The sequence below is a fragment of the Ambystoma mexicanum genome, chromosome 9, assembly GCF_040938575.1.
Source record: "Ambystoma mexicanum isolate Mex_15411 chromosome 9, UKY_AmexF1_1, whole genome shotgun sequence".
Taxonomy (NCBI): Eukaryota; Metazoa; Chordata; class Amphibia; order Caudata; family Ambystomatidae; genus Ambystoma; species Ambystoma mexicanum.
Window position 1 is genome coordinate 653,727,541 of NC_090931.1, and position 26,709 is coordinate 653,754,249.

Here is a 26,709-nt window from a genome sequence, read left to right on the forward strand (position 1 = left end):
TGCATCCGCTTACTCGACACTAACCCCGCAGCGAGGGTTCTCACCAATCAATTTATCTTTTTTTCTTCCTCGGTAGAGGAACCAGGCACAGGTGTCCCTTGTCCCTCATATTGTTTGCCCTCACTATTGAGCCCATGGTGTAGTTTGTCCGTAAGACACATGCACATAGGGGTATAAGGATGACGGGACCCCCGCAAATAATATCCCTGTATGCAGATGATACTTTGCTGTACATCCGAGATCCCGAGGCTAACCTTCAACCGATCATGGCTTAGATCCACACATTTGCAAGTTATTCTGGATCTAAGCTTAATATTTCTAAATCAGAGCTGTTCCCCGTTACCCCCAGCCACAGGAGACTTATCTAACATTAGTGGATTCAAATGGTCCCCGGTGCGGGTCCGTTATTTGGGTGTAGTTGTGTCCAGAGACAAACACACGTTCTATGTAGATAATCACAAAGAAGATTTGCAAACACTCACAGCCAAACTCCACTTGTGGTCCAAACTTCCGATTTCCCTACATAGCGGGGTAGCGCTTTTCAAAATGATTGTTCTCCCCAAACTACTATACTATTTTTGTAATGTTCCCATCTGCTGCTTACAATTGGGTACTCCCCAGATTTTTTGATATCGGGGGAGGTGGGGGGGTACGGGGTGACGCTATCAAACGGGAGACTGGTATATCAGAGGAAAAAGATAGGTCAACGACCCCTTCTTATAGTCCCTAAGTTGCAACAGATCAGACCAAACACAATCTGAGTAATTTACAAATTTTTACAACCACCACTCTATTATTGAAAAATAACATCTTCATTTATTCTACTGCATCTGTGCAACATTAAAAACCTTAAACAATGGATTTCTACATATACACTTGGTAACAATTATTGCTCAACCTGTGCACGCGCTCTTACTCTACTGGTGTCAGTGCACCATAATATTGGCAAATAGTGCCACAGGAAGAAAGGAAAAAAGGAAAAATCCAGCCACAATTATATAAAATAATCGGGAAAAGGGAATACAGTCTGAAATGCTGTTCATCTGAGATGTTAATACATTAGTTCCTGGTAGAGTTTGCTTCCACTGCGAAAAATACACCTTTACAAATACATTCGGCCGTTCTTATCTCTAGAGATAGCTATTTTTTCTTTAGTGTCGTTTTAAATTTAGCCTCTACGTCACTGTACCGTGTTGTTTGAGTGTGTACCTAATGTTTACCAATTAGAAACAGAGATACACTTGTGATGTTTCAAGTAGGTTCACAAGAGCACGGAAACACAAACTGGTAACAGTTTCTGCAATTTTTGTCGACATGTTTCGGCCAACAGTACTCCTACAGTTCACCCTCAGTGCTGTTGGTCTGGTTGATTAAGTCCGTCTTCAGGATAGAGGATTTATTTCATATGTAGTATAGACTTCCCAAATTCACAGTTGGTTGCGAGAAAATCTTTATTATACTTGGATTTCTTCGGACGTTTAGAACAACTGGGCGCCGTCTGGCTGCTCATTCAGTATTTGTTTAAGCTGAAGTCATCATTTCTCATGCCTTCAAATTGCCAGACCAGCATCAATATTGTAGTAATGATGTTGGTGTGCAGCTCTCTGTTTGAACAGTCGCAGTTGTTTCTTATCTGGTTCTTCACATTAATTCGCAGTAGCATCTACCATCTCCAAATGAAATTCACACGTCCTCTCGGGTACTTGTAAATGCGGTTGCAGCATTTACAAGTACCCGAGAGGACGTGTGAATTTCATTTGGAGATGGTAGATGCCACTGCAAATTAATGTGAATAACCAGATAAGAAACAACTGCGACTGTTAAAACGGAGGGCTGCACGACAACATTATTAGTTGACCTATCTTTTTCCTCCTGATGTTTTTTTTTTTTTTTTAAGAAGCTCCAATCTCTAGTCACTTCGTTTGTGTGGGGTCGGGTACAGCGAGGATGAAATGTGTCAAGATGATAGAGCCATATTCGAGGGGTGGCATAGCCACGCCAGACTTTGAATTGTACCATCTAGTCGCTGAAGCCCAATTTGCCAAACATTTGTTTGATCCTGATGATAAAACCACCCATATCCCTATCGAGAAATATGCAGCTTTTCCGGCAGACGTGCGGTCTGTTAATTTTTACCCCAATCATCGGTACACGTGCAAGTTCGACCATGTGAGCATAGCGGCCCACGCATGGGCTAGGCTATATGGAAGAATTTGAGTCATGGTCCCCTATGACCCCCTAATTCCCGCTTTGGCATTTTCCCGGTATCTCCCCCACGTTTGATAAGACAGTGCAAATGACATGCAACCCGTCCAAACAATTGAAAATGTGAGATATGTTCCCTGGGGGTACCTATGTGAGCCTTGGGGTTTTCGGCAGCACTGTGGGGGTGGGGGTCAGCTTAGGCAACTCAGTATTACCATGTGAGGGCTGCGTTTGCGCAAATTGGCCAACGTTTCCTGCTGAACCCACCACACACACGAATGTACAAGGGCCATGACAACTAGTGGGGGGAGGGAGGGAATCTCCAACCTCTATTTTATAGTGCAGTGCACACCAGCTCTTTAAATGGTATGAAAGTGATCTGGGAAGCTGACTTGGGAGTAAAGCTAAGTGAGTAACAATGGCTTAGATACTGCCAGCTTACCAAGTCTGCGTTTTTGAACTCTGGTCTACGACTGATGCAATTTAAGATTCTTAACCATCTCCACTACACCCCTGCGAAACTTGCTAAATTCGTGTTGAGCTTCACCGGGGAGTGTTTGAAATGTGGTGCACCTGATGCGGGAGCCTTCCATATGTACTAGGCATGTCTGATGGTAACTGCATTTTGGGGCTCAGTCGCAGATATACTTGAAAAGATCACGTCAATCCCTGCGGAATTATCACCTTTTGAAGTATTTGTTTGGAGACATTGGCAAGGTAGCAGAGATCACTAGACAAGTATTTCTTGTGTTATTGTGAAACGCTGCATACTTAAATGCTGGAAATCCATACATGCACCATGTTTTGACGATTTTCTTCGTGATCTCACACTGGTCAATGAGTCTGAGGAACAATATAATACTAACTGTATCTGCGACTTGCCGCCCCAAGGACATCTGGGCTCTGTTCAGACACTGTTTCCCCCCCCACCCTCATCTACCCCATGATACACTGCCTCTCCTTTGCCGTGTATGTTACCATTACTGTGTTATTGTGTTATTTTGATTGTTTTGTACCGGTGACATGTTGCTGCTGATATGATTTTTGTTTAAAAAAAGAAAACATTCTCTCATTGGAGCGAGCTCTGAAGTGCATTGTTCGCATCCTTCCCCCATTTCCCTCCGTCCTAAGGGTTAAATGTGGGTATACAAGAGCAAAATAAGCTGTTCTTTTATCAGAATACCCAAGTAGTTCTTCTTTGTGAGAGTGAAGTCCAGCATATCCAGTGAGACGAGTGGTTTACATTGCTTAAGAAGCTTCCTTTGATCATATTCATTTTTTCATATTCTCTTTTACAGATTTGGACAGTGGTACCGGCGCAGCAGCAAGGAAGGCACAAACATCACATCCTCTGGTGTCTGGGAATTTATAGATGCAAAGGAAGTGGGCTTGGCTGAAGAGGAAGGGAATAGACCTGAAGAGTGAAGTTTTCGGGGGAAGGCACCGAGAAGCTCAGACTCAGCGCCCCTCTCATTAGCCTGGGCTCTGCTGCAGGCTGTGTTCTTTTAATCGCCTTTCCAGCGGAACCCCATCAACCATACAAAGGGAAGTCCGACCCTGGGACTTGCTGTTATCTATTCCCTTCCTCCCTGCCTGCTCTTCAGGAGGACCACTATATTCTACACCTCCTGTACTGGAATGGCTGTGTGCACCACACGATTGATGGCCTGATGCATCGTGCCACGTGGCATTCATGTACTTGGGCACCATCTGTGTATGAACGGGGGCCCTAGCTATTTGGCAGGAATGTTTTTCAAGATCTTTTTCCCCACCATTACTATATGAAAGCATTGTCCTCTCCTCTCACTGCAAAGGGGCATAGTCCTCTCAAACTAGCACAGTATTATGGGCCATTTGCCTCTGGCAGCATCACTGTACGAGGATGCTTTGATCTCTAGCACCATCTCTCTGCTGGGAGCCTTGTCCTTCTCCATCAATACTGCACTATACAGCGTTGTCCTTTGGCATTGGTCCTATATGAAGGGGCATTTGCTCTCTTGCACTCATACTGTGAAAGGCACATTGTCCTCTGGCAGCACCACTTCGTGAGAAAAGTATTATTTCCATAACGTAACCTCTCATGTTGGGGGTGTTCACCTCTGGAGCTCGGAGTAGAGCATTGTCTTGTAGAGTGTCCTGTGCCCACTGTGTAGAGCGAATTGTCGTCCTGTTTGCTTATTGTTGGATAGAACTATTCCCTGCCACCCTTTGTGTGCAAAACATGTCTTCCTTTGCTGCACTTTATTGGACGAGAACGATTGCTCAGTAGATCCACCCAATTTTCCTTTTCCCTTCAGCAAACACTTGTGTAGGGTTAGGCAGTTACGCCACCTGATAATCAGGCACCCCTGGGTACCATACTACTTTGGCGTCAAGGAGAGGAGAATGCGGGTTGGTATTCTACTGTTGGTCTTCAACCCTGGGCCAGATCTTGGTGGTTTGAGAGCTCTGCAACAAAACCACTCATTCTACTTCCTTCTCCAGCATCCGCCTCCTCTTATACCCCAAACTGAACAACTCTTATCTCCCCTAACTTTGCACTGATTTAATCACTGGTGAAATTGACACTGGGCCGTGTTTCCGTTCTAGCTTCTATTTTAATATTATAAACAGATTGAGAAATCTATTTTTTTATTATTCAATTGAGAAATTAACAAGTGTATTTTTGTGACATGGATACAAATGTCTATTTACGTACAGATGTTTTATTTTCTGTCACTGGATCTGGGTAAAGAATAAAAATGTCATTAATCTGTATTTTGATCAGATGGTGTGTCTGAGGTATGTAAAGGGGGGGGCGGGTCAGGTTTGCCACGTGGAAAGAAAGCCGAGGTGGGTAACTCTTTGACGTTCTGCGGGTTGAGCTTGCATGGCTGAGGGAGCTGTGGCGGTTGGATGCAGCTGCATCCAGGTGGTGCGTTGGAGTAGCCTGAGCCCGAGCATACTGACCAGTGACCTATCCAAGTCATCTGGAGTAAGAGGCCACTTTTGGTTATAAATAAAGGCGGGTTGGCACAAGCTGAGTAGGAGTGATGGCAGCTGCATGCCGTGCTACTCCACACAAGCGATCAGCAGCGGCAACAGTGCCCCAAATACAAGACACAACCCTGATCTAGACACAAAGGCCAGGTGCACGTTCACTGGGCAGGTTATCAATCTTGCCCTCTACTCTACTACTCTATCTCTGTGCTTTCTGTACGTGCTATAAAACCAGGCAGTACATAAGCAACTAAGAAGCATGCAAGCTGCTTAGTTGCTAATCTGTTGCTCTGGGTCCTGCAATCCAGCACTGTGCCCAAGAGACGAGGGGGGGGGGTGCCGGGGGTCGCCATTCAAGGCTGGCGATGCAACAGCTTAACACCATCATTTCATGGTCTAGCAAGATATACGAATCTTGACCAGCCTGTGAAAGTGACGACCCTCAGAGGGAAATCCACGAGACTGATCTCGCATGAAACAGTAAGGAGCTGGATAATCCATGGAGCACAACGTGAAGGACTTCAGTTCAAAGCATCCAGGGTGTCATTATTTAGCCTAAGAAATGAATTGGTCACCCTAAGGGTTCACTTGTGCCTTGCCCCAAAAAATTGAAATGCCGTCCAACTAAAGAGAAGATGATTAAAGATTCATAGGGAGCCCTGACTTGGTTCGTCTACCACTAAAAACCTCTCACAGTACCCTCTGTCAAGTACTCTGTGAACCCCATCAAAAAGGTTAAGAATCATAAACAGTTAAGGCCTGAACCATAGTAGGCCCTCCATAACAAGTCTCTGCTTCTGAAGTGCCATGTCTAGTCTATTTCCATTTGAGTAACTAGTCTATTACTCCTGTTCAAGAATGGGTCATGGCCGTGGAACCCAGGGGCTTTGTAGTACTTGTGTTTTTTCTCCAGAGCCATCTGAAAGAATAGAAAGAGACTTGGCCTGGACAGAGGCTGATGGGCATTGCTACAGAGGCACACGTGCACATATGTGGCACCATGCATACAGGGGAAACTGGTCCTGGGGTTCCCCTCGACGCCCTCACCTGACCGATGCGATCTGTCTGCCTCTGGCGTTGGCCTGGTAGGCCAACTGCCCCATGTTGAGAGGAACCTTGGCAGGGTCCAACCCATGACCCTGTCACAAAACTAAGCTTCAGCTAGGACACTTGGCTAGACCCTTGCAGTTGGTTTTGTTAATCCAACATCCTGACGCTTCTAGTCGCAGATTTTGCTTGCTTGTGTTTTAGGTGGCTTGATCCTATTTCTTGTAGAAGATCCTCCAACCCAATTTCCGCTAGACAATGAAGCCTCAGAGGAGAGATTAACCCTTAAGCGAACCATGCCTAGATGGGTCGAGCCAAGTTTAGAGAAATTGGGAACCATTCACACATTGATCTCTTTGTTGGTCTCCTAGTCCGTTTCCACAGTAATGTTGGGTAGGTTATCTTCTGTGTCAAATGTTTGGATTCTCCAATCGGCATTCATCCAGCCCTTCCTGTGAAGAGTGCAACACATTGAGCCCTACCTTACTAGTGTTGTGTGTTCTGTTCTTTCTCCACGTGGCTCTCTCAGCCATCTCATTTCTTTACAGTCCGAGCTAATTAATGTCTTGCTGCACTTCCTGTCAGTTTTCTTGGTCGAAGTAGGTGTAGCAAAAGAAATGTCGCCCTCGATAAATACCCTAAATAATAGCAATATATAAAATCAATAGTCCTAAAAATCAAATGGAAAAGGATTAATCAGTAGTACATACCAACCTTTAACCATTGGGCGAGAAAGCCACTGAGCACACCAGCTCCTCGCGATTATGGATGAGCTGCAGTTTAAGGTATTTTACAAACCCCTATAGTAGGGAGTTCACTTTTTGAGAAGTGGAAAAGTAGTTCCAAGAGCATTTGCTGGGAGGATGTCCCTGTAAACTGCGTTTACTTCCTTTATCATCACATTCCAGATGATGGGGAGATGTGTCCCAGAGTTCACCTTCTGGATCACAAACATCTGGCCTTTGAAAGTGATGGCACCCCTTCTTTGGGAGAGGAATTGCTTCAAACTGCTATGGAGTAGAAAGGGGCAGTTCTAAACCTAAAAAGGCCCCCGCCTAGAAGAGCCCAGTCATATGAAAGATCTGGGAAATAAAAGGGGGAATGGCTTGGACCAGGCCAAAGCAAACTCATCCATTCATGCCACGAATTGCAAATGACTAGCATAATGTGGGCATTGGATGCATTTTACATCCCTTTTGATGTGTGGATATATTTTGGGCAGGCTACATATTGATGCTATGGAGAATTTCTCAAAGTAATGGCAGTGTTGTATGATCCTTCCAGCCATCATGACACCATTGAGCAGGCTGCTGGTCACGTGACCAGGCCCTGCACTCAGTTGCTCCACCCACCACCTATTTAATCAGTCCTCCTTCAACTACAAACTAATCCCTACTAGTACTACTCACCAAAAGACACCACTGTGTTTCCTCCCTCCGCAGCCCACCCCCACTCTCACTAGGGTTTCAATGGCCAAGTGTCCTGGGCAGCCTCGGCAAGCTAACCTAGCAAACCTCATAAATATTGCCCATGCCCCCATCAAACACCCATAGGCCACATACGCATGCCCTCTCATATTGATCAATGCTCGCTCAGGCAGTCGCTCATGCTGCAGTGATCGCTGACTTTGTCTTGTTCAACTGCCTTGATACCTTGTTCATCACTGAAACATGGTTTACTCCATCTTCCACATGGGTTTTCGATGCCGTCCTACCCCAAGGCTACTGCATCCAACATGCCGACCGGCCAGGATGGGCAGGAGGCGGAGTGGCGATCATCCACAGAAGCGTTTGGCCATGCTCCATCATCCCCGATCCCAGAGAAGGCTCATTTAAATCACTCGCTCACCAGTTCCCTCTATTGCACAATGAATCCATCACCTTCAACCTCATCTACAGACCACCTCACAGGAGTGACTCTTTCATTGAAAACATCTCCAACTTACTCTACTCTGCCAAATTAACACATTCAAATAATATCTTTCTCGGTGATTTGAAAGTACGCGAGTCACAGGCTGACAACCACATTCTAAGCACTCTTTTGGCACTGACCGTTCATGGACCTCTAGCAAATTGTGCTCTTACCCCACGAACAACAAAGACTACACCCTAGACTTGGTCTTCACATCATCCCCCTGCATCACCTGTGCAGACCCTATCCCTTATTGATTGGTCTGACCACACTGCCGTCTGATTATCAGTCACCCACTCGACTACAGCTCACAAAAGTCAGGCTAAATGCCCCCTCGCTCAACGCCGCCGATTCAAAACCTTCCCGGTCAATGAGCTAGAAGCAAACGGTGCAGACTTCCCTACCACAGGGAATGCCTCAGGTCTCCTGAAATTATTCAGCAGCTCTGCTATGAAACTGGTGGCCACTCATGCGCCCTTAAAAATCCAACAGGGCTAAGACCAAACCATCTGTCCCATGGTACACCCCAAGCTAGCCTCCGAGAAACGCTCAGAGCCCTTGAAAAACGGCGCAGAAATCATAACGCGGGAGAGATTAGGAGGGGATGCAACAGAATAAACATATTTTTTTAATTGAAAAAATAGACAAAATCAGAGAGGCCATCAAGCCAACCTCTCGCAACATTATCATCCCCTGCACCCCGGCACGCACATTGCCACTCTGGACAGAATTATTTCTTCTTTCCGGATTGCCTAAAAATGATTGCCTCCCTCAAACCTACTTCTTACTCTGACAATGTAATTGCGTCCATCATTAAAGAATTGGTGGGTCCAGCGCTCAATGTGCTCCTCATCATCAATGCCTCCCTCACAGAATGATCATTCTCCAGCATGGGGTCTGGCATGGATTCACATGCTCATTAATATTCCCCGTCGTCAGGCTGGGAATCCTCGGTAAAGAAAAATCAGTATCAGTTTCGTTTCTGATCTGTCTTTCGTAGTAGTAACCAATCACTGATCTCTGCGTCATACTGACCACAGCCAATGACTGCCATCTCCCTAAGCCCCACCTCTGGCAGCCATCTTCAGATTTTTACCGCACGTTCAAGTGTTGGGATCCTCGTGCTATTGCTCTCGAGCTCTAGTGCTTTTTTTGCGCTTTTTCATAGGAACATTTTCTCTTTCGGTCAAAAGAGCCTCAAGCGCCACTGTTTCTTTATCCGATCAACGGGGACCCGTGTCGGATTCTTCTACGCCCCTCAAGGGTGAAGATTTTGTCGAGCCACGCTTTTGGAGGACTCCAGAAGTTTCTCAGGTCCATCTCGGGCCTCTCCGTCGGAGGAAAGGACGAGGGCCATCTTGGGCAAGGTGCAGCGGATGCTGGTTGCGGACGCGGCCAGGGTGAGGTCCATCAAATCCCTCCTCGGAATGATGTCTTCTTGCATTTATCTCATCCGCCTGTGCAGGCTTTGGATGCGCCCGTTACAGGAGTTCCTGGACGCACGCTGGATTCAGATGACAGGCAGCTTCGAGGACAGGATCACACTCGACGAGAGCTTCCGACGAGCGATCCTGTGGTGGGGCACCCGCGCGCATCTGACGGCGGGCATGGACTTCCGGGCCACCAGAAGACAGTGACCACGGATGCCTCCCTGGAAGGGTGGAGAGCGCACACCGAAAATCTGCACACGAGAGGCCTTTGGCCCCCCACGGAGAAGTCCCTCCATATCAACGTCCTGGAGCTCTGGGCAGTGTTTTGGGCCCTCGGGTCCTTTCTTCCATCCCTCAAGGGCAAGGTGGTGAGGATCTTAACCGACAACACCACCACCATGTTCTACATCAGGAAGCAGGGCGGTACCAGATCCCCAGCCCTGTCCAAGGAGGCGCAGGATCTGTGGCATTGGGCCGTCGCCCAAGGGATGTTTCTGGTGTCGTTTCATCTGGCAGGAATAAAAAAACACCATCGCCGACTCGCTCAGCAGAGAGCTGCGCTCGTGCCACGAGTGGGAGCTACGGCGGGATCTAGTGGACCGCCTCTTCCGATGGTGGGGCGCTCCCCAGATCGATCTGTTTGCGAAGGCGACGAACTCCAAGTGCCGGAGGTTCGCCAGCAGGTTTCCCCAGCCGAGGAGCATGGGCGATGCTTTCTCGTTCCCCTGGGAGGGCCTGTTTCTTTACGCGTTCCCTCCATTGCCGTTGCTGATCGGGCTCATCAACCAGCTGAAGAGGTCACGGTGCAGGATGATCCTCGTCGCACCTGCGTGGCCGAGGCAGATATGGTTCCCGGACCTTCTGGACTTGTCAGCGTCCCCGTCAATCAAGCTGCCAGTGGACGCGGATCTTCTCTCCAGGAAAGGAGGCGCCATCCTCCATCACGACCCAAAGTCGCTGAACTTGCAGGCCTGGCTCCTGCAGCGTTAGAGTTTGGAGGCTACGACATACCGGCCGACTGCAGAGAGGTTCTTGCAAAGGCCAGGGCGTCCTCAACTCTTAAATGCTACAGACACAAATGCAAGAGGTTCTCTGTCTGGTGCCATGCACAGAAGATTAACCGTCTACGGATTACGGCTCCTCATGTACTGCTGTACTTACTGACGCTGGCCAAGGCTGGACTGGCGCACGCTTCCATCAAGATTCATCTTGCTGCGATCTCCCGATACACCAGAACCACGGGACGGACTTCTTTGTGGTCTCATCGTCTGGTGAAAGAATTCATGAAGGGACTGTTTAGATTGTTCCCGCCGGTGAAGGCTCCGGCCCCGGCGTGGGAGCTCAACGTGGTGCTGACCAAGCTCATGGGACCTCCGTTCGAGCCTCTGCCCTCAGCTCCGTTGAAGTTCCTGTCGTGGAAAACAGCGTTTCTTGTGGCCATCACCTCCGCACAACGAGTGGGAGAGATCCAGGCCCTTTCCTGCAAGCCCCCGTACTTGACTTTTCACGACACGAGGGTAGTGCTCAGGACGCACCCCTCCTTCATGCCCAAGGTGCCGTCGGACTTCCACCTCAACGAACCCTTGGTGTTGCCTGTTTCTTCCCGTCGCCTTCGTCGCTGGCTGAAAGGACTTTGCACTCGCTGGATGTGGCTAGAGCGCTGAAGTTCTACGTGGACCGCACAGAGAGTTTTCGGAAGACGTCACAACTTTTTGTGAACTTTGGACCTGTCAATCAGGGGAAGGCTCTCTCAAAGGCTTCCATTTCCAGATGGCTCTCCGGCTGTATCATGTACTGTCATCGGTTGGCAAACCGACCGCTGCCCGGCCGTCCGAGAGCCCGTTCCACCAGAGCGATCGCAGCTACCACAGCGTTCCTATCTGGTGTGCCCCTGCTGGACATCTGCAGGGCTGCTACGTGGAGGTCGACGCACAACTTCACGAAATTCTACTGCGTCGACCGGGATTCCAGGGAGGAGTCCAGGGTCGGCCAAGCAGTGCTGTGCAACCTGTTCGCCTAAGGTGAGCCTGGTGAGAAGGTAAGAGATGCTTAATGTTGAGTTGTTGTATTGCTTAATGTTGAGCCTGTTGCCACCTCCCGTGGTTGTGCATGTGTGTACTGCTATGTATTCTTTATTCATGAGCATGTGAATCCATGCCAGACCCCATGCTGTAGAAGGAACAAGTTACTTACCGGTAACTGTTGTTCTCCAGCATGGGTCTGGCATGGATTCACATGCGAACCCTCCCTCCTTCCCCTCTGCGGCTCTTCACTTGGTCATACTGCCACTTCACGTGCTACCAAATCTGAAGATGGCTGCCAGAGGCGGGGCTTAGGGAGATGGCAGTCATTGGCTGTGGTCAGTATGACGCAGAGATCAGTGATTGGTTACTACTACGAAAGACAGATCAGAAACGAAACTGATACTGATTTTTCTTTACTGAGGATTCCCAGCCTGACGACGGGGAATATTCATGAGCATGTGAATCCATGCCAGACCCATGCTGGAGAACAACAGTTACAGGTAAGTAACTTGTTCCTTCCCGGACAACCCCAAGACTGGTCTCATATGATCTCTTTAAAAAAAAAAGCCAACCCTAGGTCCAGATGACCTGCCCAACTACAGGCCCGTTACGAACATCCTGTCTATTGGCAAAATATTGTAAAACGTTGCTACACAACTACTTGCCAGAATCCAACAACTCCACCTCCTAAATTACTATTAGTCAGGGTTCTGCACAGAGTGTTGCATTGAGACAGCCACCATCCAGGTGGTGGATGATGCTCTCCAAATCATGGATAAGGGTACTCGTGCCTCCTCCTCCTCCTCCTCTTTCACCTCTCGGCTGCATTCGATAGTCAACCACAGCATCCATCTCTCCCTCCTTGCTGACAGGATGGGTTTCTCTTGCACTGTCTTGAATTGGTTTACCTCTTAAGGGCAGATACCAGGCTGTCTAGATGAACTCATTATGTTTTAACTGACACCAGGGCTCCTGCAGAGTCACCCAAGGCTCCATCCTCTAACCAATCAATGTTAACCTTTACATGGAGCCTCTGGCCACTCTCCTCAAAGATCCTAATATAGCCATCCACCAATACGCAGACGATGGCCAGTTGTACATGAGAGTAAATAGTGCGCAGGACATCATTCATCTCTGCGATTACCCAGCCATCATCCAGTCCTGGATGTCAACTGCCTGCCTCAAACTAAACCCATCCAAGACTGAATTTGTCCTCATCGGTCCGCACGCTAAAAAGCAACTTGTCCAACAAAGGCTCAATGATCTGCACCTAGAAGGATTTGATCCACAACTCTCGGACTTCCTTAGGCTTCACCATTGATGGCAATCTGTCCTTCCAAAAACACACAGCCAAAAAGGCCAAAATAGCCTGGCTCAGATTCTTTACCCTTCGGAAAAAAATAAAGCGCTTCATCCTGCCGAAGGACTTCCAGACTGTAGCACAGGCCCTTATGGTCTTGCACATCAATGGGGGGGGGGGAAATGCTCTACTGACAGATGTCCACCACACTGCAGCATGTCTTATTACGGGAGCACAGGCATTTGATGTATTACCCCCATCCTATGCAAACTACATTGGTTTCCACTCCAAGCGAGGATATTGTTCAAGACTGCATGTCTGATCTACAAAGCAGACACAAGTAGCACAACAGCGTACCTGGCGGCTAAGCTTTACATATCTGATGACACACACTCCAAATGGACAAACCGACTTGAATTCCAACTCGTTCACAAAGAGAGGACTCGCAAACAATCCTTCTTGCCATGCACCCATCCTCTGGAACTCAGTCTGGGTGTTGGCTCGGAATGTCCCCAAAATTCTCCAATGTCGCAAATCTCTCAAAACATGGCTCTTTCAACAACACCTGACCACGGACTAATTCCAAGGGAAGCACGTACTGATACACAGACCTCACAGTACTGCGCTACTGTTAAAAGATGCCAGCCCAAACGCTGGCTACCCACACTCTGCACAGTGCTCTGCTGCTCTCAAGCTAGGTCAGCGTGTTAAACAATAAAAATAAAATACATTTAAAGACTGTTTTGCAAATGGACCTTAGGCCTACGCGCAGAAATTCAAATAATGTCGAACATGTACTTGACTTATCACAAGCACGAACCCTCGAGACTGAAAGAGAGGAGCCAGCATCAAACTAGCACAAAAAAGCAAACTTGAATCAGGTTTTGTCCCGTTTCTCTTCACACCACTGTACTCTCAGCACAGTGGTAGTGGGCTGCCTATGACCCCATTTGCAAAGGTGGATTTTGAAAAACGAATAGCTTCTGACAAATGGGTGAGACAGGTGATGGGGACATATGAAGAGTTTTTAAACAAACAAAAACTACACCAGAGTAGAATGTTAAAACCACACAACTGTCAATGTTTGTAAGATGTTCCTAGAATTTCTGCTGGGCACTGGTGGGGCAACCCACTTAGCCCTGATAACGAATGAGAATTTGGGGAGCGAGCACGAAGGCGGTAGTCGATAGAATCATTCTCTGATTTTCTAGCTACCACCCTGGCCCAATCCTTTGTGTTTGATTTACACAAATTGAAGCTCCCGGGTGCCTGCAAAGCAAGGGGTGTTAGCCATGGACTCTTTCACTATGTTAAACATTGTATAGCTTTCAACTAGCTATGGTTGCACATTTGGGAATGGTGTACCAATGCTGGGCTGTGTGTGGCAGGTCATCTGTTGAAGGCGTTCTTGTTAGTATATGTTCCATGGCCTCCATATAAAACTTGCGTTGAACCAGTATCCAAAGTTTTTTTTCTCCTGTTCTCGCGATAAAGCTGGAATGCAGCAGGTACCAAAGGAGCCCTTGGTCTTCGGTCGGCGAGGAAGTGTGGAAGCCTGCTGCCTGTGAGAAACAGTTTCTTTTGCATAATTTGAGGATGTAATTTCTGACACAACTGATTTACAGTGGGGTGCAATAGTTATCTGGAAGAGAATATGCCAGGCGATGGGTGTGGGGGAGTAAAATGGGTCAAAGAGCAGGCACAATAACTCTTGCACACCCATAAATGAGACACATTTATGGGCAAGGTCTAAATTGAAGCAATTTAAATTGGAACAATTTACATGTAAGATTGTCTTAAGAGGTAGGCTACTAGTTTGGGCATGGTAGTGAAGTATATTTTGTAGCATTATATTGAGACCACCCTTAACCTGGGGAGTTCTTTCCAACCCCCAAACAAGGAGCCCTGCAATATTCGCTTACATTTTTAGTTCTGGCCTTACTGAAGACTCTTGTAGAGTCACACACATCTTTCGGGAAAAACAGGGTTCTGGCCAGCACTTCAGTCAGTGGTCCACAGCAATCCTCCCGCTATGGTTACAGGGGAAGTCTCACATCCTCTGTTTTCAAGTCTCCCCAGAAATATTTCCACCAAGATGAATTTCTCAGCAGATCTCCTTTGGTAATTTTGGGCAGCTGTCCCTTGGTAATCTTTTTGGTTGCTCTCCCATTGGTCATTTTTAGCAGCCCTTCCGTTGGTAATTTTTGTCCGCTCTCGTGCTCTCATTGTTCAGCCACTTGATATACCAGTGATGACACAATCCATATGGGCAGTGCCCTTCAAGAATTCTCGCACCTTTTGATTGTCCTTCAAATTTCTCTCAATCCCAAAGCCCATCCCCTATCTAAGGATTGGTTCAGGAGTCTAGAACATAAATATTGCCACGCCCACTTGGAATTACCCCTTTTGTTATGTCCACTTTAGCCAGAAAATAGCTATACTAATCATGGTGGATTTAATAAAATGACATGCAATTTACTCTCCAAATACTTAATTGAACTTTCCTGGTCACCATTTCTTAAATTCGGGGCATTGTCAGAGCAGCCAGACGTGCATTTTAACTTGCCATTACAATTCCCTAAGTTGCATGTGGACACATTTTATTTCAATATAATTACCTTGAAATTGTCTTAAAAATGAAACATGAATGGATGCAGGGCGATTTATGGTTGCTGAGTAAATGCTTCAGTTATGATCGTCCATTTAAACTAATGGGAAATCTTCATATGTATGCAAATGATAGCGCTCCTTTCTTCACGCCAGTTGACATTCCTGGCCAGCATGCAATTAGAGCCTCCTCGACTGTTTTTATTAAGGCCGGGATAAAAGCCATTCGCCTCTTTGTTGTTTGAAGTTTGTGGACTGCAGGTCGTAAATAATTGGGATGCATCGGGTACGCAGAGATCTCCCACTGCAGATAATGAGCCAGGCCGGCCATTTTGATATCTGTCATTCTGTCCTGTTATCTGAAGTTGACCACCATTTCAATCTGAAAACCTTTGGTTTTCTTGTACTTTGTCATAGTTCAGCTTCCCTTGTTTGGAGCCCCTGTCAATAGAAGTGTTCCTTCATTCAAAGTAAATGGATCATTTTATTTGGGTCATTTTATTTGCAACATTGATTAAAATAGAATTGAAAATAACTTTAGAGACTAACCAGGTGAACCATTAGCCAGTTTAATGTTACTTAACATGTCGCTGCTTATCGACAAGTGCATCAACCATCTCTGACAACTCCAGTAAATGAGCGATTTTGGTACGGTGCTTTTACCACTTCCCTGCTATGGATGGAGAACAATTGCAGGCCAGAGATAAAGAGAGCATTGTTACCAAATATACTAGAGAGTCAAAGCATATTCCACCATTTGCACAAATGAGAAGCTGGTGGTGAAGGGGAGGTCATTATGAGGCTGGAGAATGATGTTAACATAACAGTAAAATGGCAACAATTTGTACACTCGCCGGTAAGTGTTTATTTTATTAATTGTGCATTTGTAAGGCACTTGTACATCAAGTAAATTGTGCTTGCTTCAAAGACCACATGATCTATTGAACATTATGGCCCTCATTACGACCCTGGCGGAAATCGAAAAACGATGGCGGAAATGCAATACCGCCATCGAATAGCGCTCGGTGCGACTATGACCCGTCACCGCAAAGTACGAAGCCATTAGCGACACCGTAGTGAACGCCAACGCTAACTGCACCAAGCACGCGCGCGCGCGCCATTCCAAACCGCAAACACCACCATGGTGCAACGGTACGCCAATTCCGACCCTAGCGGACATGCACCTAACGCCATCAGGCATGGCGTAATGTACCATTCCGCCATGGCGAGAAGTACGGCATCGCGAATCAACCGTAAACTGCCCCACTGAGTGCCTGTACACCGCTCCCTGCCCACAAAGTACAACTCCCCGTAGGTGCAATGAAGCCACAATGCAACCATTGAAATGTACAAGTCACCCATGCATGCCAACGAACAAAAGAAACACAACAGGGGCCAATGGGAGCTGCAGGGCACAGATGGCACGAATACAGAAGCCATCCCAATGGACATGACCACAGTCCCCCACCAAGAAACGCACGCAAACACAGGCACCTGTGACCAGCAATATTCCGAAAATCACATCATTCCACCAGTCCACCTGGCTGACCGGCATCTGTTACACAAAACCCAATCCCCCGCCCCTGAGCATGACAACATTCAAACTGTCATATTGGCAGCCCCCATCCCTGACCTCACTGGGCTTCGTAGGCAAACGCGGCCAGTACAGTACCACGCAACTAAACCCCGAAGCCGGAACCCGATGCAGATCTCCTCACAATACATCGCCCCCCAAATTGGCATATGCCACATCACTTGCAAAGAAAAACGCTACACGGGCCAAATCCGAATAGAAATTTAATGCACATCAAAATCACCAAGCCCATACAGCCATCAGGCCATGAACTCCAAAACACCAATCACCATTGTGGGCTGCTTCCGCAAGAAATGACCAGCCACTACCTGTGTGTCGCCCTGTTCCCCCATGGTACACAGAGCCACAATCACGTACGAAAAGGCAACATGGAAGCGCACAGAACCGCAGGCCCGTCCCAATGGGGAGGCACTAGTCCAGCTGAAAGGCCGAAATGTTGCTCCGAGCCACCAGTACTGCGTAAGGGCATGTGGCCCATTGGCGATCGTCCCATAAGATCATAATGCTGCTCCACTGATTAACACGAAGCAGCAGGTGTCGGGAGTAAAATCCATCTGCAGGATTGGCATACAGATGGCAGTGGCAAAAGGGGAGGAGATACCTGTCAACCAAAAGAAAAGAAAAAGAACAGAATGGCCATCAGAACTACATTCCAACTACTCACTTCAATGATCACACGAAATCCACAGCCATATGCATGCTAGCCCAACCAAAAGGATCATCACCACCCCAAAACCACTTGCGACTCATAACCATCTATATCGAGGTGCAAACACCATCACAAACGAGTGTACCTGTGCATGCGTCTGTCAAAACAGATTCCATCAGATGGGAATGTTAACGTGCATGGACACAAGTGTCTGAGGGCGCCTCGAGACAGGGAGGGCTCAACAAGGCCAGATGGACGATGGTCCCACAATGGCAGCCCTGCATCACATAGCGTAGGGGAGGCGGATAGATCCCAAGAAGCCCTGTACATGGCAAACTCTGTATCAAATCACCTGCCCATGCATCCATCCATCATTCCCTCATCCCGGGATCAAAATGCCTGAATAATTACTCACATAACATTAGAAACATCCATTGAGTCCGTGCGTTATGCAGCCTGCTAAATCCACAGTGCCCCAGCCCGTAATTCCAGTGTTGTGAAGTAACATGTTTTTGGGAACGGACGGCCTCATCGCCCACGTAGCTATTGCGCATCCCAAACTATTCATATCAATCATTGCTCCCTCGCCATGGGCCCTGTCTCAAGGACATAGAACAATAGAACGTTACATTTGCAGTCAGACCTGTGGGCATCTCCTCGCCGCTAGCTGGAAACCGAAAGCGCCGCCCCTCGAATTCCTCATTTGCAACATCACGTCGAAAAGGCATCTGTGGCCGTTTGAAATCACTAATTATTCCATCGAGTGCGGCTGTGTGTGAAAATGGCAACTGCCTTCACCCACGAATGGGACGCCCCGCCCGTCGTTGAACCTCGGTGCAGTGATGCATGAGGGTCCACCGTTACTCGAGTACTACGTTCCACTGACCCCTCACAAGTCAGTTCGCGACTGCACAGATAGTATGTGAAACAATGGGACCACAGCAGAATGAACATATCAACCAATCTTACACGGCCATCGGGTACAAATACATGATTGCAATAGCAAGATACAATTCCCCGAATTGCAGCGTTGTGCGCGGGACGTGCTCGGCCAAAGGGGAGAGCAGTTTGCACAGGTGGAATCAATCACCACAGGTGGAGGCCATACAGCCTGAAAACACATAAATTGCACAGCCAGTCTCCTCCCACAACCACACCGAAATGCTACCGGCAGGACTCGCGATGTTGGCCCTGGGGGACCTGATAGCACTGCAAGCGCTCCGACTCCAAGAAGAAGACGAACACCAACTACAACCAGCCGCACGGAGGAGACGCAGGAGGAGGAGGAGGCCAAGGCAGGGCCAGCAAGGGCTGCCAGCACAGCCACTACCACCACGCAGGCAGCCCGCAATCCCACGCCTCCGAGCACATCCGTTCAACCTCACTGATGAGCAGATCCACACCCTCTACCGTCTGGACCGGGACACCATAACCGCCATTGTGGACATGACACAGGCTGACCTTGTCAGCATGATAGATAGCCCAACCGCCATCCCACCCCTACTGAAGGTGGTGTCTGTACTCCACTTCCTGGCCACAGGCACCTACCAGCACACAGTCGGACAGTTGCATGGCATTTCTCAGCCACTGTTCTCACGGACACTATTGCAAGTGCTCGATGCCCTCCTGAAGCACGCAGACGACTACATCTCTCTACCACGCTCGGAGCAGGAAATAACCAACACAAAAGTGGGATTCCATGCACTTGCCGGCATACCGGGTTGCATTGGTGCCATCGACTGCACCCATGTTGAATTGGTCGTCCCACATGCCATGGAGGCCCAGTACCGCAACCGAAAACAATTTCATTCCCTGAATGTACAGATGGTGTGTGACTCCAACAGGATCATTACACATTGTTGTGCCCGATTCCCTGGATCAACCCATGATTCGATGGTCTTGAGGAACTCTACAATACCACGCTACATGGAGCGACACGCAGGGAACAGATCCTGGCTACTCGGTGAGTCTCATTACATGCATGATGATGTGGGGTATGTGAATTGGCATTGACCTGCCAGGAAGGGGGGGGGGGTGTGCGTACGTATCAATGGCATTCCACATCATACGTTTCTCGTCCACATACAGGTGATGCTGGATATCCACTGAAGAGATGGCTCCTCACACCAGTCCGGAACCCACGGGACCAGCATGAGGAGGACTACAACCATGCCCACTCACGTACCCGTGTAGTCATTGAACAGGCATTCGGCCTACTGAAGACCCGTTTCCACTGCCTCAGCAGGTCTGGCGGGGCACTCCTGTACCGCCATGAGAAGGTTGCAAAGATGGTGATGGCATGTGTCATGCTCCACAACATGTGCGTACGTAGAAATGTGCCCATGCCCCCTGACGCAGAACTGCAAGCACCTGATGATGGTCATGATGAGGGTGGGGATGTGGCAGCACCTCATGGAGTCTGCGAGGCACCGGAGGCCCGTGACATTCGTCAGCATCTCATTGATGTATGCTTCTAGCACTCACGCCTGGTGGCTGATACATGGACACGGGACTCGTGGCACTGCGTGTGTCTGGGACATGCACAATATGGACTGTACGCCTATGATGGCCTAGTACACAAAGATCAATGTCCACACTTCTCATTGGTTGATCGTGCACTTTTTATGGCATATGTGATATCATGTTGAACACCCTATCGACCCGCCACCCAAGTGAGCCCAACACACCCCCTCCACCCTCCTACCTCCCCCCCGAACACCAGTGTCCAAAGATGCTCATTGTAAGTGGGCTGTCGCTATTGCATGCCCCCTCTGCGGGTATCAGGGGCACCCCTGCCTGTGGAGCGCAGGTTCCTCCCAGATCTACGTTGGGGGCTGCCCTGGACGGAACTTGCAACGGATGATGTGTCTGCCTGCTCACGTCCATGCATGTCCCTAAGGGTTTGCGAGAGCTCAGTGAGCACACGGCGCACTGCGGCAAGTTCGGCACATACGTCTTTGGACGTCGCATGCAGTTCCCCCCTCAGGCTCTCGGTGCTTCTCTCAATTTGTGCCCTTAGCGTCTCTGTACCTCTCTCCATTTCTGCCCTAAGTGTCTCAGTTGATGTTTCTATGTCTGCCTTAGTGCCCCCACATTCATCGGCATGGTCCTTGAGGAGTGTGGCCAGTTGCTGCTGTTGTTCGATCAACTGGTCGAGGGACTGTTGCCTCTGCTGGGCCATGGCCATTTGCGGGGGTGTCACAGAGGGGCTGTTGTCCTCATGTTGCCTTGCCACAGGGCTTGTGGGGGATGGCCAGTCGTCTGGTGGGTGCCCCTGCGTGGTATCCTCATGTTGTACGGGATGGAACAGACAGGGGGATTTGGACAGGTCATGGATGGATCTGACTTCGGCATCCCCGTTTTCTGTGTCCGAGCATGCTGCCATCAATGGGGTGTCACCTATGGTGCTGCTGCCACCAGAGGCAGTGCCTTCTGTGGCATCCATTGGGGGGACCTGTGGTGGTGGTGTTGTGGGCATGCTGGCTGCTGGGGTGCCTGTTGATGTTCCCTCCTCTGTGCTGCCACCTGATTTGTGCTGCTGCCGTGTCTTGATGCGTGCAGCTGAGGTGGAGGGTCTCTGGCCGTTGGTCTTGGCCCTCTTTGCAGGTGTGCTGGTAGGGGTGTCCTGTAGCTCGTCGTTTGGATCGGACCCTGTGGTGGAGTAAAGGAGGGCGAGGGTTATTGATGGGTCTGTGGGAATTGGAATGGCATTGTATCACATGCATTGGGGTGGTACCTGAGGGTGATTTGGGTCGGGGCCTTGGAGGTGCTTTGATTTGTGTGTGGAGTGAGGGTGCAGTTGTCTGGCAGCCTGCAGTTAGGGTGTGCCTGCTGCACGTGTAGTGCGTGTATTAGGGGTTTTTAATTATTTATGTATTTATTGTGGGTTTTAACGTGCGCTTGCAGGCCGATGTGTGTGGACGTTCTCCTGGACATGTGTTTCTGTTGCACTATGTGGACGCATGGTACTTCACATGGATGGACTGTGTGGATTTGGCATTGTTTTATCTGGCCCACCTACCTGAATCTTCGGATGTCTGCACTCCTTTCTCCATCCCTCCGACTCCCTCTATGCTCTCCATTCCGATGGTGGAGGCACAGATTTCTTCCCAGGGGGTCAACTTGATGGGTGATTCAGGACCTCCCCCGGTGGCTGTGGCAATGTTGCGGTTGGCAGAGAGTATGCTGCGGACGCGTATCCGCAGGTCGTCCCATCGCTTGCGGCATTGCTGTGGGGTGCGGGGTGCGGTCCCCACCGCACTTACCCGCTGTGCCACCAGAGCCCATATGGCCTTCTTGTTTGCAAGTGCCGTTCTGGTCATTTGCGTGGAGAAGACGACGGCAGCATTCTCCTGGAGGGTCTCTGTTAGCACGGTGAGTTCCTCACGGGAGAAGTGGATCTGCCGCTTGCGGTCGCACGCTTTCTTCGCTACTTTTCCCATTTTTCTTGGTTTCGCTAGGGTGGTTGACGGGTTGGGGTGTGTTTCAGGGTAGTGATTTTAGTGGTTGTGTGGTTTTAGTGTATTTATAGGTGTACGCCGGGATGTTTCCCGTTCCGGGCCCATGTTTTAACTTCCGTTTCCGTATATTTCCGGCCACCGTACTGTCCGGTAGGCGCACACTGCGGTGACCGCTAAGAGGGGTGGCGGTATTGCACCTAGGGCGCCGTACGGCGGCGGTGTGGGCCGTTTTGGGGTCATTTCCGCCATCGCGGACTTTGCACTTCCGCCATGCCGTGGTGCTCGTGCCCGATGGGTCGGAATGGGCCGCACTTTGCTCCTTCGTGCAATGGCGGAAACGCTATTTACGCTGTGGCGCTCCGGTCAGTCGCTTTCCGCCAGGGTCGTAATGAGGGCCTATGTGTAAAAGCTGTGTGCATAGTTGCTGCAGAATGTCAACTGGAAGGCAGGTTTGTATGGTAGGGATCAGCTGGTATTGCATTGTAGTAGCAAGATGCTCCAGAAGAATGTGATAAATTGCCCTTTCATGACATTAACCAACCATGAACATTGCAAAGAGCGTGGAGGTGCCTGCATCAAGTGTCAAGATACTGGTGAAATGGTCAAGGGGATGCCACATTTGCTTTGATGGTTGAAAAGACCACATAAAGCAAGCTAATGCAATATGCACAGTCAAGTCATGTATTGAAGTTGTCATTTTTATATCGCCATTTCCCTCATTTGTATGGCCTCAATGCACTTTGTGGTTGGACCGCCCTCGGGCACCCAAGTCCATGTATGGGAGAATTCTAAGAGTTTACTTTAAGATGTGTGTGTGCATTCTGCCGCTTAGGACTTGGGAGGGCTGGCTGGGCCCCAGTAAGAAACCCAAATGTCAGGCATGTGGGTGGGTCGGTTTATAGTTATAATGTCGAATTACATTATGTCGAAAGTCAGAATGTCGAAAAGAAATGTCGAATGTCTATTTTCGTTTGTTTTTTGTTCGAAATGGGGGGTTCCCCCCCAGTCCCCTTTTTTAGTCATTTTTGTTTTTTTGTTTTACCCCTTTTTTTTTTTACTTGCGGAACTCAAAGAAAACATGTAAATAAAAAAAGAAAGCATTCAAGAAAAAAATGTTTCGACATTTTTTTTCTCGACATGACTTTCGACATGTTTTCGACTTTTTAACTGCACACGGGGTGGGTCATATCGGTAGTTTAAGATAGAGTGCTAGTGCAGGAGACTCAATGTGTGCCCAGCTAGACCGAATTGTTACGTAGGTTATCACTGTATACTAATGACAGAGGTGTTGAGGCACGTCTGGGGTTTCAGCATGGCCGGCTATGCTAGCTGCTAGACTGGATTTGACATAGCCATAGCTGCATTCAAAGTGCATGGATGTGGAGCTGTGCCTGCGGCATGTGGCCACAGACTTGGTGCAATTTATACATACTGTAGAGTTGGACGGATTTAATCTTCAGTGTCTCCCGAGGCGATAGACTGGTTGTTTGAGGGCATCTTCTGGTGGGGTTAACGTACTACCTTTGACGAAGTACCTGGCTTGTGACATTCTTTCAGTGCAATAGGTAAATAATTTCAATACACCTTGCCACCTGTGGCCTAAGACCAACGGTATTGTTTCCCGTTCCCAGCGGAAAGAACTGTCTAAGTACGTCTTAGTGCATCTCTATTCCTACCCCCAAAGCCGTTAGAGTGCGTTCCGTGCCCAATAACCAAAGTTGAACTGGCTCATTTCCTCTCTACCTCCAGTGAAACCTATGGGTTGAGCATTCGGAGTGCTTGGGTAAGCCCCTTGAAAATTAGGTAGGGCCATCCAACTGACTGCGTGACCATACCGGTCCCCAATTCAACTCGTCCTGCTACAGTTTCTACTTCTAATGGTCCATCTAATTGAGCATTCTGCCAGACACTTCTAAGTGCCCACATCATGGTGCAATCGGATTTACAGGTGTTGTTGGTAACAGTTTGTGCAAGTTAGAGTTGATGGTCTGGACGTGAGTTGGAGGGGTGATGTATGATTGTCTGTGGGGGGAGAAGGGTGTGTTTTTCACAGTGTGCAGCTGCAAACACTGCCGGCATCCGCGGAGGTTTGAAAATGTAGGTGTTTTGTTGGGTCTGGGGCAGTACTGGTGTGCAAGGAGCAATTGAAGCATAGAGTGGGAGAGGTATTTCAAGGGGAGGAAGGGAAAAGACGGTTTTGAGGGACTTTCTGAATACGAGTTGTTTGTCAGTGCTGCGGATGTGGAGAGGCAGAGAGTTCCAGATGGGTGGAGCTTGGACGGACAAGGAGGATCCACCCAGTCTGGTGCAGTTATATTGGGGGATAACTAGGAGAAAGGCTGTTCTGCATCCGAGTGTCCTGGAGGGTCGGTAGCGTGTGAGTTTATCTTTGAAGAATTCAGGGCTGGTGTTGTGGATAGCATGGTGAGTAACGTACATGGCTTTAAAGGTAGTTTGTTGAGCAATAGGGAAGCCAGTGAAGCACTCAGTGTGGGGCTGGTGTGTTCTCTAGGAGGGAGGCCAAGGAGCAGGTGGGCCACAGCGTTTTTTGGATTCTTTGGAGTTTCCGAAGTTGGAAGACTGGTGCGCATAGATAAAGGCAGTTTGCATAGTCTAATCGGACGAGGAGGATGATGATGATGATGAAGATGAAGATGGCAGAGATTTGTGTGGAAAGATGATGTATGGGTTGCATGGGAAGATATGCTTGAGGATGCATAGGTGGAAGAATAATGTTCTGGATATGGAGTTGATGTGTTGGGAGAGGGATGGATTGGTGTTCAGTGGGCATCCAACATTTTTCACCGAAGTAGGCGTTGCTGTGGGGGGGGGGGTGGAGGGTGCCTAGAGAGTGAGGACAGGACATAGGATGGGGGAATGGGCATGGTTTTTCCACACCACAGACAAGGATTTCTGTTTTCCCAGGGTTGAGAATGAGGTGGTTGGTTGTCATCCAGTGGTCAATATCCAAGGGCATGATGCCTGATCTGGAGGTGTGGAGCCTGGCGGTTTTGGGATTTTGAGGACGATCTGTGTATTGTCTGCATTGTTGCAGGTGAGATTGAGGGAGCAGATGAGTGCAGGGAGTGGTTTGAGATAGATATTGAAGAGTGGAGATAGGGATGCTCCTTGTGGGACCCCTTTCGGCACTGGGAGGGATGCTGAGGTGAAAGGGTGGAGGAGCATGATTTGCGAGTGATTAGAGATGGAGGAGATCCATGTGAGGACGGCGTCTTTGATTCCTAAAGAGTGTATCCTGTCTAAGAGAATGGTGTGGTCAATGGTGTAGAAGGCAGCAGAGAGGTCAAGGAGAATGAGTACAGCACATTCTTCTGCATCTGCTGTCCTTTTTAGGTCATCCCAGACGGACACTAGGGAGGACTCCCTTCCTTGGAGGGGTCTGAAGCTGGATTGGGCAGCGTCAAGAAGGTTGTTGGCATCAGTGAAGTGGCAAAGTTGCTTGTATGCTGTGCGGTCCATGAGTTTGGCCATGAGACGGGTGTTGGAAATGGGCTGGTAGTTCTGGGCATTGAGAGGGTCGAGTGTAACATTTTTGAGGAGGGGTTTGATATAGGTGGTTTTGAATGCTTCTCAGAAGATTCCTAATGTGAGGTATTGGTTAAGGATTGAGCGTGCAGTACTTCCTGTACATGTTTATGTAAGGATGTTTTTGAGGAGAGTAGGTGGGCCAGGGTCCTCAGGGATCCTGACAGGCGGATTTGTGCTAGGAGCGAGTGAAACTCCTGGGGTGAGAAGTAGGAGAACAAAGAGGATGCTATAGGTCTGGAGGTTTTGGGCACCTGGCATCAATCGCACACTGTGCAGTGACTGGGAAAGAGTGCATGAAGCTACCAGCTCATTGTTCCTGTTCTACCTGCACAACCGTGCAAAACAGACAGTTGTTGGAGCAGTGAACCAAGAGACTCGGCAACCTGGAAGACCTGGTACTCCTGGTGGGTGAATCGGGAGAGAACATGATGCAGTCACACAAGTGCAACGTGGACGTATGTGGGCATGAAGTTGATTTTATGGTAGATGCCATAATTAGTTTAATAACCTGTGGCACGTATATACAGCTATTGAAGTAGACGGCAAAGATCACATATTACCCTCAAGCACTTTCAATGTTGTTCGATAAGATGAGGGTTAATTCCAGGGGTGCTTGGAATGCGGGGTATGGTTTGGTCGAATGATAAAATGTGTGTAGTCCAGAAAGGATTCAATAGATTAGATTGGTCAACTCAGGTCAATTTTGGATAAAGTTTAATTCATGTGGGCATGAGCAGATGCAGTCTGTAAAACCGATCAAGATATGATGTTTTTGCCACATAAAAGTCTTTGCTGATAAATTTGTAAATATGAAAGGATTTATGCATTGTATCGACATGAGACCCGAGATGGTACCAGTGAGGCACAGGGAGATGTCCACGACATGCTGTAGTTGCACAACACTACCCAACGTGTTCAACTGGATGTGTGAGCACATGGTGATTGAAACGGTAA

The 26,709-nt window shown here is 48.5% G+C and overlaps 1 protein-coding gene across 2 annotated transcripts in view; it reads left to right on the plus strand.

Annotated features, from left to right (window-relative positions):
• The window catches only part of RILP (Rab interacting lysosomal protein), a 259,539-nt gene extending 254,571 nt beyond the window's left edge, over positions 1-4,968 (plus strand). For both annotated transcript variants that reach the window (XM_069615407.1, XM_069615409.1), the window contains one exon: positions 3,504-4,968. In XM_069615407.1, the coding sequence (XP_069471508.1) occupies positions 3,504-3,630 (127 nt within the window). In that variant the 3' untranslated portion in view covers positions 3,631-4,968. The remainder of the gene's footprint in view (positions 1-3,503) is intronic.
• Positions 4,969-26,709: the final 21,741 nt, after the last annotated feature.